The following is a 16,711-nucleotide window of genomic DNA, read 5'->3' as shown; positions in this document are numbered from 1 at the left end:
AAATTACAATGAGTAAATTGCTAACAATATCAGCAGAATATAGTATACTGGTTCTCTCATATATCCAACTGTTAGACCATAATTAGAAGGTGTTGACATTTTTAATGAATAAATTTTTGCTGTAACTGATCTATATGCTTACGGTTTTACAGAAAAGCAGTAGGAAAAGTAGCACCATATAATTATTTATTGAAATCATAGACTCTGGAGCCAAACTGCACAAATTAGAATCCCAGCTTTGCCACTTACTTGCCATATGACCTTGAGCAATTTACTTAATCTTTATTTTTAAAAATGGGAGTGATAATGGCATCCACTTTAAAAGGTTGACTTGATGATAAAGTGTGGGTACACACTTGCTTTTCCAAAATCCTTGGGTCCCTGTGTGTGCCTGAACTTTAAAAAATAGAATAGATATGCCCATCGTTTAACTTAATACCCCCATTGAGTCCTAGGTGAGTACCCCATAATCTCACACAATATTTCTGCAGCAAAATATATGAGTATTCACACCAAATGAGTTAAAGACTATACATAGCCCTATGTCAGTGCAGTGCAGGCTTTACCACTAAAGTAGATTTAACAGCAAATGTATTAAAATATATATGGTTTTTAGAGCTTTGTGGATTTCAGAACAATGATTATGGGATTATAATCCTACATAAGTGAATTCCTTATACAGTGCTTGGAACAAAATAAGACTATGTTTCCCAAAAAAAGAAAAAAGAAGAAAAGACTATATTTCCTATTACCAACCTGACCACAGATTTTTGAGCAATATATATTTTTAAAAATTAAGATTGTAATTTTAAGAGAGACAAATCAGCATGGCATTTTATAAAATGGAAGGAATACCTCTATCTACCATGCTGTGGCCATACCTGTAAAAGCAAGAAGAATGTTTAATATTAAACAAACAGAAAAACCTGCCATTACCTTCTTGTTTAATGTTATTTGCGATTCTAAATATTAAATTTAGCCTACTTGGGAGTAGGGCAGTGTGGGGAATTCCAGACAGTTCTAAGAGTAAATTCTCTTTACTATATTTGTGAATTACTGAAGGATTTTGAGTTTTTTTGTTTAGTTTTGAGAAAAGGTATTTAAGTACTAAGAAGAAATACATTTCATTTCCAGTCTGTCTTACAAAAAGATTTTAATTTGCTAAAAGGTAAAATGCGTATGTATAAAGGCAACAGATTAAAAGTACTTTAAAGGTTACAGAGCTTAATCCAAGCAATATGAACTCAGAAATAGAGGATAACTTATTTTAACTGTTGTTATTACTTGAATACAGAAACATAAGAAGACTTTTAGAAGAATGTCTTGATACTGCTTAAGATTAAAAACTGACACAAACTATCTTTACAGTAGTTACCAGCTAGTTATAAGTAAATTCAGAAAACTGTTTTCTGAAAACATATCTTAATTAGAAAAACTACACTTAGGGCCAGGTGCAATGGCTTATGCCTATAATCCCAGCATTTTGGGAGGCCAAGGTGGGCAGGTCACTTGAGTTCGAAACCAGCCTGGCTAACATGGTGAAACCCATCTCTACTAAAAATACAAAAATTAGCCGGATATGCTGGCATGCACCTGTAATCCCAGCTACTTGGGAGGCTAAGGCAGGAGGATCACTTGAACCTAGGAGGCGGAGGTTGCAGTAAGCTGAGATCACGCCACTGCACTCCAGCCCAGGCAACAGAGTGAGACTCTGTCAAAAACAAAACAAAACAAAACAAAACAAAAAAACTACACTTAATAATATAACTTACAGAAAATTAGGGCTTCATTTTCTTAAAATATTAATCTCAAATGTAAACAAGTTATATTTTCATAAAACAATATTCATTCCTCATTCATTACTATTGACCACTATACATTTTGTTAAAAATGAAATACACTATTACTATTTTAAAATCTTTATTCAATCAGATCCATGCTTATTTACATTATCTTTCATTTAGAATTAAAATATTATATCTGTAGTTTAAATCATACTTTCAGCCCTTTACAAAATATGTGATTAAAGTTTTCATAGTTTAAAATGGACCTAGAATATGGAAAATTGGATTCACTTTAATGAAAATGAAAAATTTTGATACACTAGAACATAAATGTATACGTACTAAACATACAGTATTAAAACAAGATAAAACATCTACAGTTTTTTTCTTCTATTTTCTAAATACTATAAATCATATACTTTTAATAAGCATTCAAATAAAACTCTCAATAAGTGCCAACTGAAGAGATGAAGAAAAAAAATTTTATGAACATTCTTTTCACTTACTTCACTACAAACTTCATGTTTCCTAGGTCAGAAGTTATCCACATTTAGAATATCTTAAGTCACAACATAGATATATTTGGTACATTCCACATGCTAAACACTGTACAACTGGCAATTCTCAAAAAATAGGTAAAAGAAATGTAAGAAATGGTAGACTCAATTTAGCCTCCCAAGAATTGAAAGGACATCTACAGTCTGTGCTTAATTGTCTATAAATGACCAAACAACCTTCCCTTTGTTTACTTATTTTTTATATTCTTGAAAATGTTATTTGCAGGTTTTTTCTTTCAAGAATGGAAACATCTAATTGCAAATCATTTTCCTATCCATTAAAATATAAATATTATTTTGCAAGAATATGGGTAGAGATGTTTTAATGACAAACAGCAAAGTATAGCAACGAATATTCAATAGGTATTCTGCCACCTACTGGAGTTTTTCAAGAAACTGTTTAAGTTCACTTTAACTTACAGAAATATTGAGAGATCCAAGTGTATAACAATCAAAATATGATCAGTGTGAGTATCAGCTATTTATTTGTAGATAAAGAGTAATATATGGTAATATGTAACTAGAAACTTAAACAGCTGTTTGTCATTTTAAAATAAAATGGAGAACACTAAAATTTTCAGTGAATTGATCTTATTGTTAATAAGGATAAAAAAAGAATGTTTAATTTTATAAAATTGAAAAGTTTAGGAATGAGTTTTATTGGAATCTTTTCTCTGCAAATGAAGTTTTTTTCTACTAGTGGATATTTTAAAGGGACTATTTTATAACTCCAAAACATCTAGTTTCAAATGCTTCACAGAATTTTGTAACTTAAGTTTCATATAGAGTAGTCTCCCCTTATCCACGATTTTGCTTTCTGTGGTTTTGGTTACTCACGGTCAACCACAGTCTGATCACAGGTGAGTACAGTACAATAAGATATTTTGAGAGAAAGAGACAGAGAGATCACATTTACATCACTTTTATTACAGTTCATTGTTATAATTGTTCTATTTGCAGTTATTGTTTATCTCTTGCTGTCCTTGATTTATAAATAGAACTTTATCATAGGTATATATGTGTAGGAAAAAACAGCGTATAGAGGTTTCTATACTATCCATGGTTTCAGACGTTCACTGGGGGTCTTGGAACGTATGTCCCATGGGTAAGAGGGAATTACTATATTTTCTAATTCTATACATTTCTTATTGCTTATCTGTCCTGTCATTCTGCCCTTGAATATTACAAAAAAAAAAATCAAGCTGACAAAAAGCTATTAGACTGCTTTTTACCACTAAAATGAAGAAAATTAATTTTATGAATCTGGCTCACACTGAAAGAATATTTATTAACGCTACAAATCAGAGATCCAATGACAGAAACAGTGTCTAGAATACAAAAAGAACAAAAATGAGGTCATTTGAATTGCCCTGAAAAACTCCAAATTCTTCAAGATGGCTTACTTGTATCTATACTCTGAAGTACTAGTGTTTCAATTTTAACTAAAAATTAAATAAGAGTTTTCTTTTTTTTTTTTTTTTTTTTTTGAGACGGAGTCTTTCTCTGTCACCCAGGCTGGAGTGCAGTGGCGCAATCTTGGCTCATTGCAACCTCCACCTCCCAGGTTCAAGCAATGCTCCTGCCTCAGCCTCCCGAGTAGCTAGGATTACAGACGCACACCACCACGCCAGGCTAATTTTTGTATTTTTAGTAGAGATGGGGATTCACCAAACTGTTGGCCATGCTGGTCTTGAACTCCTGATATCAAGTGATCCGCCCGCCTTGGCCTCCCAAAGTGCTGGGATTACAGGCCTGAGCCTCAGCACCTGGCCGTAAATGAGAGTTTTTATGTGCAAGTAAAGGCAGTTAAATAACTTTCAGTAATAAAATGCATCAAAATATTTCACAGGTTTAAAACACAACCTGGTTACCTTTTTGAATAAAATAACATTTGGAAGAAGGCATAGCTACTTTTAAAAGCTATTCCATACTTTCCTTGTGTTTGAAATTTCAAGAAAAAATAAAATGATAAATCACAGAATTAAAAATGCCAAATTCAAGATAATTCCTATAATTTTTCCATTTTTTTATGAATATTCTGTAATATCAAACATTCATTTTTAATGTGCTAAAAATATGGGTTTACAAAATATGAACAGGTAATTTTTAAAGAGTAAATTATGTTAAGAACTTTATTATTTTCAATTCATTTTATAGGGTAGTAAAATAATACTTCTTCAAAATCATTTAAATGTTATTGATGCCATTGCAAAATCGTTATAAATAAATTTTCTCCATTATCCAATCACATCTAGATAACACTGAATATGTACAGGTTTCTCTGGATAGGTACCAAAAGGTACCACATTTTATACAGACTTAATTGTGAAAGCTGGGTGAAATAAATTTTCAGATCAAAATTTTTTTTAAGTTTAAATCATTCACTCTTTAAATTTCAGACAGTGTCAGTGTGACTCTTACTTTTAAAGGAAAAAAATTAGTTTAAAATTTAATAACCACAGATTTAATAATTTTTTACTTTAACACTTAATGTACATTTTCGTGAGTAGTAATTAAGATATGTTGAAATTTTAAATGTGAAAGATTTCAAAGTTTCAGTATGTTAACATAACTCTTTAAATGTTCTTAATATATATATAAACACTTACAAATTATAGATACAACTAGTTGTATATCTACAATACATATATGAACACCATTCTTCTTCCCTAGCCATATTGATATGAGGATAAAGTAATAAATCTCTGTGCTATTCAAGGAAAAAAAAAATGCTTTAAAAAATAAATCTTTAAAGAATAGTTTCAAAAATAAAGTTCAAATATTGCACAAAATAATTTAACTGTAAATATTACTACATAGTGTAAAACAATTTTTAAAAAATTTTTACACTCTACAGTAAATCCCATTTTCTAATTCTATAAAAGAATTTATTGGAAGTCCACATTAAATGTTTAGATATTAAATGTTTACATTCAGTTTGATGGGAATTCAATTTTCACAAGTTAACTGAGCCTTTGTCTTAAAAGTTCATCTATTTGAGTTTTATACATATTTTTTACATCTTCGAGATCTAATCGAAGTTCTTCTGCCTCTTCTGCTTTTTCTCCATACATCTGCAGAATAGTGTTGTACCTTTGATCCAAATCCTGAAAAATGTATTTGTTTACAATTTTTAAAATAACTACACAGAACATCTTTATTATTTATATTGCCATAGGAATCAACAATGAAAACACTACAATTTAAATAAAAGTATATACTCATCTCTTTTAAAAATTAAGCTCACACTTCAGTCTATGTTGAACTAAATAGCAAAAAAAGGAATTAAAGAAAAAAACCAAGCTAGATGGCTATCAATTTTACCCTATCTCTCCACTAAATCTACAATTCTCCCCATATATGACTTTTCTCCCATTAATGTAAGCACACTTGATATAAAATTTAGTCTCTTTGTTCCATGGTGGTATAAGTATTACCCGGCATTTAGCCCACAGGAAAGATCAAAAGAAAACATATTCTCAGTTATGGCTTAACAGTGTCTTCTAACATCCAGATGAGACAATTGTGATGATACATACAACATCAATCAACAAAATATTACTAAGATCATACAAAGTTCAATGTTATAAATGAAGCGTAGCCAAATGAAATCTAGTTCTTTTCCTATACTGGGACTAAACATGATTGTGAAAATTATTTTGAATATGTAAAGACACAAGCAAGATAAAAGATTCATTTTTAAAGTTCTTTGCTCAAATATTAATACTCTTTAATTTTCAAATAAATCACTAACACATACTATAAATTAAAAACATGAAATTTAATGTAAATGAACTAAAATATCTTAGACTCATCCTTAGGTGACGAATACTTACTCTTAGCTGAGTTCTAAGTTTGGGTATCTCCTTCACCTTCTCTTCAAGTTCATCATTTTGATTTGTTAGTTTAACTAGTTCTTCAGCCATTATTGATCGAGTTTTTTCTAGATTGCCAATTTCTAGCTGAGAAGCATTACCACAAAATACTTTAAATCAAAACATATCTTTTTAAATACTCCCAGTAATATAAAAATATTTAATGTGTGTGTTTTTTTTTTTTGAAATAGACATGTCAACATAAACTTTGAGCTAGCTCTTTCTTAAGTAAAGGAAACAGTGGCAGAAAAATGGTCCCAACTTTCCTGAGAGGTATACCATTTATAAGGTTTACTGTGCAACAGAGATAAATCCAATTATTTGTTTGAAAACATTCAACCATATATTTTTCTAATCTAAGGAAATGACATATATTTCAGTTATTCTAAATTACTACAAGAACCCAGAGAAATAAAAATATACTTTAACGTAGCCCCACCTGTGTAGGTTGTATCGACAGAGGCTTTCATCACTACCAAAGAAATTAATTAGGTCCCTGTATAGCGTACCAGCTATACAAACATCTGGGATTAAGATTAGTCTGATCTACTTTTTGCCAATTCAAGTTCTTTAATAGAGTAATATTTTCATATAACTAAAAGTATATAATGGGAGTTGAATTTTTACCTACTTCTGAGTGTATTGTGTTTAACACTGAAAAGAGGTATCCTGATTCAAAATGCTTGAGACCAGGAATATTTCAAATTTCATTTTTTTTTTTTTTTCAGATTATGGAATAATTGCATTATGTACTTACTGGTTGAGCATCCCAAATCTGGAAATCCAAAATGCTCAATTGAGCTTTTCCTTTGAGCAGCATGTCAGCACTCAAAGTTTTGGATTTGGGGACATTTCAGATTTCAGAGCTGGGATGCTCAACCTGTAAAACATTTCAATATTTCTGACTGCATAAAGTTTTTTAAAAGCCAAAAAGGTAAGATGGACGGATGCTCCCTCAACAACTCATGTTGTTTCCTCCCATGTGCAGGGTGTTACAGTTTGAATATCTCACCCCCTTTATCCCTTCCTTCCCGGGGTAGTTGGAACAACTTATCTAAGAGGTAAATCTGAATAGAACAGGCATTCACAGCTCAGCAACTTCCCTTTATTCTGTTGGGAAACAGCTGCTTGAAAGGAGGAGGCATCCTCTGCTCCTAGATGCTTATGTCTTATGTAGTCAGGTTGTAAAACATGGGAGGCCTGCTCCAGCCCAGCATTTCCTGTGACAGATCAGCCGAATCTGCCTAATTCTGGCAATCAGCAGGTTCAGTTGGCTGTTATCCTTAGCTAATTCTCTTTTTTAGCCTTTGTCATTGATATATGTGATACATTTTGGGCTTCACATGCCACTATGTCATCTTGTTTCTCAATTTGCTCAGAATTCAGATGGAAATGAAGGGTGCTATTTATTAGGCCTCAAAACTTCATTTACTTCTATAGCAAATTTAATTTTTCCAATACCTGTAAATGAGTAATTTCCCCTTCCCTTAGCTTTAGCTGAGACTGTAGGTTTTCAATAATGCTTGATCCTGCTCCCATCCTTACAGCATCATAAAGATTGCTTCCATTTGCTGATACAGACATTGGTCCAAATGAGTGATCATGAGACTCATCCTATGTTAATTAAGAAAGTTTACACAGTTACTCAGTTATCATAGCTTGTCTTCCATTACCAGGTTTGAACAAAAATGGTTCTGTCAATTTTTGCTTTAAATGTCTTCTCAAAGGCAGAAAATCATTCACGTGTTTCCTCTCACTAAAATTAGCACTCCTCCACAAGTATTCAGATGAATTACCTATAGAATGGCAAGGTCATGATGACAGACAATATTGCCATTTGCATATTTCCTTTATTATTATTCTAAGAACTAAGCACATATAAAAAATAAAACATCACCTGAGACAGAAAAGATGTCTGTAGTCCTGCCATATCAACACCACTTATTGAACTTGAGCGTGACATGGTGGGAGTGCTAGAAACAGAAAATGGCTTGCGTTCCTTAGGGAGTAAAAAAAATTCTGTTCAGATTGAAGAGCAAAGAGATAAGCAGAGAAAGCAAGAACATTTCCTAGGGTTAATGAGAACAAAGATTCAGTCTTTTAAAAAAGCCACACTACAAAGGAATTCAATATAATCAAAAGAAGAAAAAAAATTTTTTAAGATTCATTCTAATTTCCCCATAAAGTGGCTTCTGAAGTCTTAACAAAAATACAATATTTGGCCAGGCGTGGTGGCTCATGCCTGTAATCCCAGCACTTTGGGAGGCCAAGGAGGGTGGATCACCTGAGGTTGGGAGATCAAGACCAACCTGACCAACATGGAAAAACCCCATCTCTACTGAAAATACAAAATTAGCTGGGCGTGGTGGCGCATGCCTGTAATCCCAGCTACTCGGGAGGCTAAGGCAGGAGAATCGCTTGAACCTGGGAGGTGGAGGTTGCAGTGAGCTGAGATAGCACCATTGCACTCCAGCCTGGGCAATAAGAGTAAAACTCAGTCTCAAAAACAAACAAAGAAAAAAAAGTACAATATTTACTAATTAAAACTGTAGATAGACTTGGTTAGATCATCACAAGACCCATTTATTACAACAATGTAATTTGTTGGGTTTTTATAATGGAATAAGAATGTTTCTGTTAAGCTTCATATTATACAATATACTATCAATTAAACCTATTTCTGTAACATAAAATTACTAATGAGTGTTACAAATCATAAAATTTCTGGCTTATCCATTTTATTTTTAATGTATTCTTAAAATTCCAAATAAATTCAATAGGTAATTTAAATTTACCTATCAGTAGTTTAAATATATTATGCTAACTCCAAGTACATGGTAATTCTTTCAATACAGAAAACTCGTTTTATTTTTATTTATTTATTTTTTATTTTTTTGAGAAAGAGTCTTACTCTGTTGCCCAGGCTGGAATGCAGTGATGCGATCTCGGCTCACTGCAGCCTCCGCCTCCCGGGTTCAAGCAATTCTCCCACCTCTGCCTCCCGAGTAGCTGGGATTACAGGCACATGCCACCATGCCCGGCTAATTTTTGTATTTTTAGTAGAGACGGGGTTTTGCCATGTTGGTCAGGCTGGTCTTGAACTCTTAGCCTCAAGTGATCCACCCACCTCAGCCTCTCAAAGTGCTGGGATTACAGATGTGAGTCCCCATGCCCAGCCTCCGAAAACTCATTTCAGAAAAATTACCCTCATTAACCAGAAAGAAAACAAGCCAGATTTACTCCTTAAGTGCCTATAGACCAAATGAGGTGCACTGGTTTCAGTGACAGACAATTAAATTCATTTTTAAAAAGGGCAAGAGGTTTTATATTTCAAGTCCTAGAAATCATAGATCTCTTCGGATAAACTCAAAATTACTTTGGATCCACTCTGAGCAGGACACTGATTACAGTACTAGAATTCATCACTATGTTGATTTTAGACATTAAAAAATGATACTTATAAAGCAGGGATGTCTAATCTTTTGGTTCCCTGGGCCTCATCTGAAGAACAAGAATTGTCTTGGGCCACACATAAAATATACTAACAATAGCTGATGAGCTTAAAAAAAAAAAAAAAAAAAAAAAAAAATCATGAAAAAAAAATCTCATGATGATTTAAGAAAGTTTACAAATTTGTGTTGGGCTTCATTCAAAATCATCCTGGGCCACATGCCAACCAGGGCCACAGTTTGGACAAGCTTGTTATTAAGCCTAGCTAAAATTAAAAAGCAATGATTAATCACAGCATCTACTAAATGGTTACACCACAAACAAAAACAAAATTCAATACCTTTTCTTTTATTGCTTCTTGAGTAAAAATGGCTTTCTTCCTTTCTTGTTCAACTTTCATTCTTTCCATTTCTAACTGACTATTCAACAATGTCTAATGGAGAGAGATAAAGTTAGACAATTTCTGTGATAGTAATTCTTGCCATAAGTCAATCTCAAAGTCAGAAGCATAAAGTATAAACTCATATTTGTTTTCCTACTAAAGACCAAGTTCCAAAAGCAGTGGCATCACCCATTTCATCTTGTTATCTCATTAATTTGCTGCCATCTCCAACCATTCTCTAATTTAAGCCCTAAGAGGTGAGTGATCACGAAGAGAAATACCTTTTCTTTCCTTGTCTCTTCAAGTGTTCTTACATATTCATCTTTTAGGTTTTCTAATTCAACCTGGTACCTATTAAACAAGACAGAATTAAAAAGAAAAAAAAACAGAAAATGAAAAAGATGACAGTATAGACTATTAAAAACTCAGTACTTTATTAACTGCAGCTACACATTGAGAAATCATTTTTATTACCAGCTTGACATCAGTGATTTTCCAACAGTGTGTTCCAGATCCCATCTGAGTTTCACTCAGAAACCAAACCAAAAGTGAAAAAGCTCCACTTTTGTGCATTTTATTTATTGGTGCTCTGGGTTAAGATTTCATTTAAAAAGAGACTTTATAAAAATAATTTTGAGTATCATCATCCTATAATACGCTCAGATTCCACAAAGCTTATTAGGGAGTTCTATGAAAATGTTTATAGAAGTTCAGATATTTTACTTTAGAAATCATTTTTACTTGACTACTTTTTTAAAAAGTAAAATTTCCAAGGAAGAACAGAGAGTAAAAAATACTAACCATTGCCTTAATATAATCTCAGATAGATGGATTTTATAGCCCATGGTTTCCAAGAACCCAGAAATTTATTTAGAAAAGACTTAAATTATGCTACTAAAACCCTTGTAATATAAAAGTAACTCCAAAGAGTAGTCTCAAAACTATTTTGTGGTGTTACAGGCCCCTTTCAAAAATCTGATTAAAGGTACAAATCCTTTCCCTGGAAAAAAAAATAAATACAAAACATGTCACAACCTACATGACAATGAATCCCAGTGCTATCTTCTTGTTATAATATCCTGTTACTTTTTTTTTTTTTTTTTTTTTTCTGGAGACAGAGTCTCGCTCTGCTGCCCAGGCTGCGGTGCAATGGTGCAATCTCACTGCAACCTCTGCATCCCAGGTTCAAGCAATTCTCCTGCCTCAGCCTCCCAAGTAGCTGGGATTACAGGTGTCTGCCACCATGCCTGGCTAATTTTTGTATTTTTAGTAGACACAGGGTTTCACCATGTTGGCCAGGCTGGTCTTAAACTCTTAACCTCAGGTGATCCACCTGCCTCAGCCTCCCAAAGTGCTGGATTACAGGCGTGAGCCACGGCACCCGGCCATAATATCCTATTACTAATAACCCTAACTTTAAATGCTAAAAGTGATTACTTTTAGTTCTTGGTACCCTGAAGCTAAAAGCCAACAACATACTTTGTTTATTTACTTATTTAATTTTTTTTTTTTTTGAGACCGAGTCTCACTCTGTCGCCCAGGCTGGAGTGCAGTGGCGGGATCTTGGCTCACTGCAACTTCCACCTCCCGGGTATAAGCGATTCTCATGCCTCAGCCTCCGAGTTGCTGGGATTACAGGCGCACGCCACCACACCTGGCTAATTTTATTTTTAGGAGAGAGTAGGTTTCACTAAGTTGGCCAGGCTGATCTCCACCTCCTGACCTCAAGTGATCCGCCCACCTTGGCCTCCCAATGTGCTGGGATTACAGGCGTGAGCCACTGCGCCCGGACCAACAACATACTTTTAAAAAGTGCTTTCGGATGTCATGAAACTACCAAAAATATCACTCAGAAACCATGCTCACCTATTGTTCTCATCCTCCAGTTTACATAGCCTATTTTTCTCTGATTCTAGCTGGGCTTGAAATCTACGGTTTTCCTGTCTTAAAAGAGAATTCTGTGACTCCATGGAAGACATCTGAATTTTGTTAGCAAGGAGTTCTTCTGTAGCTGCACGTTCTCTCTCAACTGCTGCTGCCAGCAAGGTCTGGGATTCACCTGATTATAGGACAGAAAGAAAAATCACATACACATACAGCCCAGAGACCAAAATACCAAGTCAATTCTGATTTCAAACATTTAATGACGCAAGTAGCCACACTTAAAACTGATAACTATTTATTGCCTAAGGCAGGACTGTCTACTGAGACAAATGAACCAATCTTAACTTATACCTGCTTTATCATTCTTTTCCAAAAGTATTTTAATTTCAAAATGGAGTCATGCATTAAAAGAGTAGTGGATCAACAAATGGTCCTGGAGCAAATGGACATCTATATGCAAAAAAACCAAAAAGCCTACACATCACATCATTCACAAAAATTAACTCAAAATGGATCACAGACTTAAATGTAAAACATGAAACTATAAAACTTTTAGGAAAAAACAGAGGAGAAAGTCTTCAGGATCTAGAGCAAGGCAGATTTGACACAAAAAGCAAGAGCCATAGAAAGAAAAACTGACAAAACTGCTTCAAAATTTTCAACTTTTAAATCTATGTGAAGAGGATGAAAAGGCAAGCTACAGAGTGAGAGCAAATAAATGCAAACCATATATCTAGGACTAGTATCAGGAATATATAACAATCTAGTTAGAAAATGGGTAAAAGACATAGACAGAAATTTCACCATAGAGAATGTACAAATGGAAAATAAGGACATAAAATGATGTTCAATAACATTAGCCATTAGGGAAATACAAATTAAAATCATAATGAGATATCACTACATGCTGTCTGAGTAACTAAAAGAAAAAACAGGGATGACACAAAATGTTGGCAAGGATGTGAAGAAACTAGATTACTCTTATACAGCCACTTTGTAAACAGTTTGGCATTTTCTTAAAAACACTAAACATGACCTGGCAATTGCACACTTGGGCATTTATCCAGAGAAATGAAAACTTAGGTTCACACTAAAACCTGTACGTGAATATTCACAGTAGCTTTATCTGTAATAGCCAGAGCTTGGAATCAGCCTGGACGTCCTTTGTGCAGTGAATGGTTAAACAAACATGGTATATACTATGGAATAACACTCAGCAATAAAAAGTCTAAACTACTGATACAAAAACAACTGTGTGAACCTCTTCCTGGGAATTACACTGAGTGAAAAAAGCCAAGCCCAAAATGTCATACACTGTAAAATTTTATTTATGTAACATTTTTGAAATGACAGAATTTTAGAAATGGAAGACAGATTAGTGATTGCCAGAGATTTGGGACAAGGGAGGAAGGGTTGAGAGAGTGGTAGGTGTGTTTCCAAAAGGGTAACATTAAGAGTGATTATCTTCAGCTAAGAAAAAAAGAAAAAAAAAGCTAACAGGAAGGACTCAATAGTGTTGGAACTGTTCAATATCTTGACTATGGTAATGGATATGTGGTATAGTTGTTTAGAACTTAATACACACACACACACACACACACACACACACACATATACACAAATGAGTACCAATAAAACTTTGGAAATCTGAATAAAATCAGTAGATTGTATCAATGTCAATACCATGGTTGTGATATTATACATTAATTTTGTAAGATTTTAATACTTGGAGATATTAGGCAATGTGTGCAAAGGACCTTTCTATATTATTTCTTATAACTGCACATGAATCTACATTATATCAATAAAAATTTTCAATTGAAAAAAAGAGCAATGGGTAAGATTCTGAGATTTAACCTAGGTAAGAATTCTCATATTTTTTCTCCACCAAAGTAGAGCTAGTAATACCTCTATTTTACATTTTACACTCTGCTCCACAGCATAGCTATGGTCTTTTTAATAGCATTCCTTGGTATGTTTGTCCTGTGGCTTTGCCTATGTGCTAGCACAATACCACACATTGCTGAGGGTATGTAGACTTCAGTCTAAAAACCACAAAAGTACCAGTTTCTAGCATTCATTTATTGCTAAATATTTATTTCAAAAGATATCATTTTCAGATGTCTCATATTTCATAGCACATTGCTCTCAAAAGCTGTCAGAGATAAATGACAGACCTAACATTTATACCTATAAATTTAAATATATATGAAGGTTTATCTAGTTCAGTTCATTTTTTTAAGTAAATGAATCTTTTTCTAGACCAAATCTTTCATGGAACTCCAATTAAAAAAGATAGACAAAGGAGGCCCTATTTTCATTAAAGCAGCCAGAGAAGCCCAGCCTCTTATTTATCAAGCTTCCCTCTCACCATCACAGCAGCCCCAAAGGTATCTAAGAGTCCACTGAATACTATCTGAAAGTCACTAATCTAGTTCACCCCTCCTGATTCACAAGGAATAGCACAGAGATAGTTGGAACAATATAAGTGACTTGTTCCACACTGTTTTGCTGGATGATTCAAAACAAAATACCCTGAGTCCATGTCTCCTGACTCATATTTAGGTCTGATTTTATCACGACACTGTGCTTTCTCAAATTACAGTTAGTGTCAGGCGTAGAAGGCATACATGAATTTTTCATGAATTTGCTAGCTTCTGGGATACCTATAATATACATACACTACCTGTCTGTGCTTGAAGAGAAACATTTTAGAATAATACTTTTCTTTTTATTAACATCACAGAAGGGCAACCTGGGGCATGACTGTAAAGAAGCAGAATATGAAATCTTTTTTTTTTTTTTTGAGATGGAGTCTCGCTCTGTCACCCAGGCTGGAGTGCTGTGGCGCAGTCTCAGCTCACTGCAGCCTCTGCTTCCCAGGCTCAAGTGATTCTTTGCCTCAGCCTCCCAAATAGCTGGGATTACAGGCGTGCACCATGACACCCAGCTAATTTTTGTATTTTTGGTAGAGACGGGGGTCTCATCATGTTGGCCAGGCTGATCTTGAACTCCTAGCCTCAAGTGATCCACCCGCCTCGGCCTCCCAAAGTGCTGGGATTACAGGTGTGAGCCACCGCACCCTGGCAGAATATGGAATCTTAAGACTCCCTAGTATCTCTCTTCTAAGGTCGATCTGGACTCCCCTTAGACCTATTTTCGCTCTTGGAATTCTACCAGTGATGAGAATCATATCTGATCTCTACCTCCTACACTACTGCAGACAAGCTACAAAGGGGTCAGATTTAGCAATGGACAAGAAAAAAAATCGAGTGCAACACTCTACTAAAAATACAAAAAATTAGCCAGGCATGGTGGCAGACGCCTGTAATCCCAGCTAATCAGGAGGCTGAGGCAGAAGAATTGTGTGAACCTGGGAGGCGGAGCTTGCAGTGAGCCAAGATCGCGCCACTGCACTCCAGCCTGAGTGACAGAGTGAGACTCCAACTCAAAAAAAAAAAAAAAAAAAAAACAACTGAATGAAAGAATGACATGGAAGTACTTTAGCCAGTATCTGATACCATTGTGTAACGGGAAAAAATGGTTTGAAAGAGACATAATAAAGGTATTAAAAATACATGTAGAAAAAGAGAAAATGCAAAAATCTATGTATTAGACACAAAATGTAACTATCAGATCAAATGAATTTCAATTTCATACCATTATTCTAATTCTATAAACAAGATGGAAGAGCTTCTGCATCGAGCATAAAAACTAAAGCAGTTACCAAGCCTATCAGAAAGATTCTTCTCTAATTTCTCCCACGACGATGTCTGGGATCCCAGGGTTGCTTGCAAATTTTCTATTTGTCGAAGCAATGGTCTTGTTGTTGATGAAACACTTTGACTCAGTTCCTGGTTTCGATTCTCTGCTTCCTGGAGCCTCTGAATCACGAAATTCTTAAGTCATTACCAATGACAGCAATAAAAACATTAAAAACACTAGCAAACCTAAACTTTGAGAGGTTCCTGGAAAATTATTTTTCCAAGAGAAAATAATTTGCTTTTTAATTATTATTATTAATTTTAGAAATGAGGTCCCACTCTGTCACCCAGGCTGGAGTGCAGTGGCACAATCGTGGCTTACTGTAGCCTCAACCTCCTAGGCTCAAGCGATCCTCCCACCTCAGCCTCCAAAGTAGCTGGGACTACAGGTACACGCCACCACACCTGGCTAATTTTTGTATTTTTTTATAGAGACGAGGTTTCATCATGTTGCTCAGGCTGGTCTCGAACTCCTGAGCTCAGGAAATCTGACTGCCTCAGCCTCCCAAAGCATTGGGATTATAGGCATGAGCCACCATGCCCAGCCCTTAATTATTTTTCTAACTGTTCAATCCTTCCAATAGAGTTAGATTGTGTAATACAGTATCTAAATAAGTGCTTCTTTGGCCAGGCATGGTGGCTCATGCCTGTAATCCCAACACTTTAGGAGGCTGAGGTGGGCGGATCACCTGAGGTCAGGAGTTCAAGACCAGCCTGGCCAACATGGTGAAACCTCATCTGTACTAAAAATACAAAAATTAGCTGGGCATGATGGTGCACGCCTGTAATCCCAGCTACTCGGGAGGCTGAGGCAGGAGAATTGCTTGAACCCAGGAGGCAGAGGGTGCAGCGAGCCAAGATTGTGCCACTGCACTCCAGCCTGGGCAACAGAGCAAGACTGTGTCTCAAAATTAAGAAATTAAATAAATAAATAAATAAGTGCTTCTTTAAAAAGCGTTTCTAAGATAGTCTTCAATTACCTGAAGGTTAAAAAAAGAGTTCATCCAAACCTCTT

At 34.8% G+C, this 16,711-nt stretch overlaps 1 protein-coding gene across 2 annotated transcripts in view; it reads right to left on the bottom strand.

Annotated features, from left to right (window-relative positions):
• Window positions 1-1,903: 1,903 nt before the first annotated feature.
• Window positions 1,904-16,711, bottom strand: part of TMF1 (TATA element modulatory factor 1) — a 33,824-nt gene continuing 19,016 nt past the window's right edge. For both annotated transcript variants that reach the window (XM_024244531.3, XM_024244532.3), the window contains exons 10-17: window positions 15,660-15,816; window positions 11,915-12,107; window positions 10,330-10,399; window positions 10,007-10,099; window positions 8,114-8,215; window positions 7,678-7,830; window positions 6,178-6,303; window positions 1,904-5,448 (exon numbers count right to left, since the gene is read on the bottom strand). In XM_024244531.3, coding sequence (XP_024100299.1) covers window positions 5,305-5,448; window positions 6,178-6,303; window positions 7,678-7,830; window positions 8,114-8,215; window positions 10,007-10,099; window positions 10,330-10,399; window positions 11,915-12,107; window positions 15,660-15,816 — 1,038 coding nt within the window. In that variant the 3' untranslated portion in view covers window positions 1,904-5,304. The remainder of the gene's footprint in view (window positions 5,449-6,177; window positions 6,304-7,677; window positions 7,831-8,113; window positions 8,216-10,006; window positions 10,100-10,329; window positions 10,400-11,914; window positions 12,108-15,659; window positions 15,817-16,711) is intronic.

This window comes from Pongo abelii, chromosome 2 (genome assembly GCF_028885655.2).
Source record: "Pongo abelii isolate AG06213 chromosome 2, NHGRI_mPonAbe1-v2.0_pri, whole genome shotgun sequence".
NCBI classification, from domain to species: domain Eukaryota; kingdom Metazoa; phylum Chordata; class Mammalia; order Primates; family Hominidae; genus Pongo; species Pongo abelii.
Note: the sequence above shows the minus strand (reverse complement) of the source record. Positions and strands in the feature narration are given on the sequence as shown.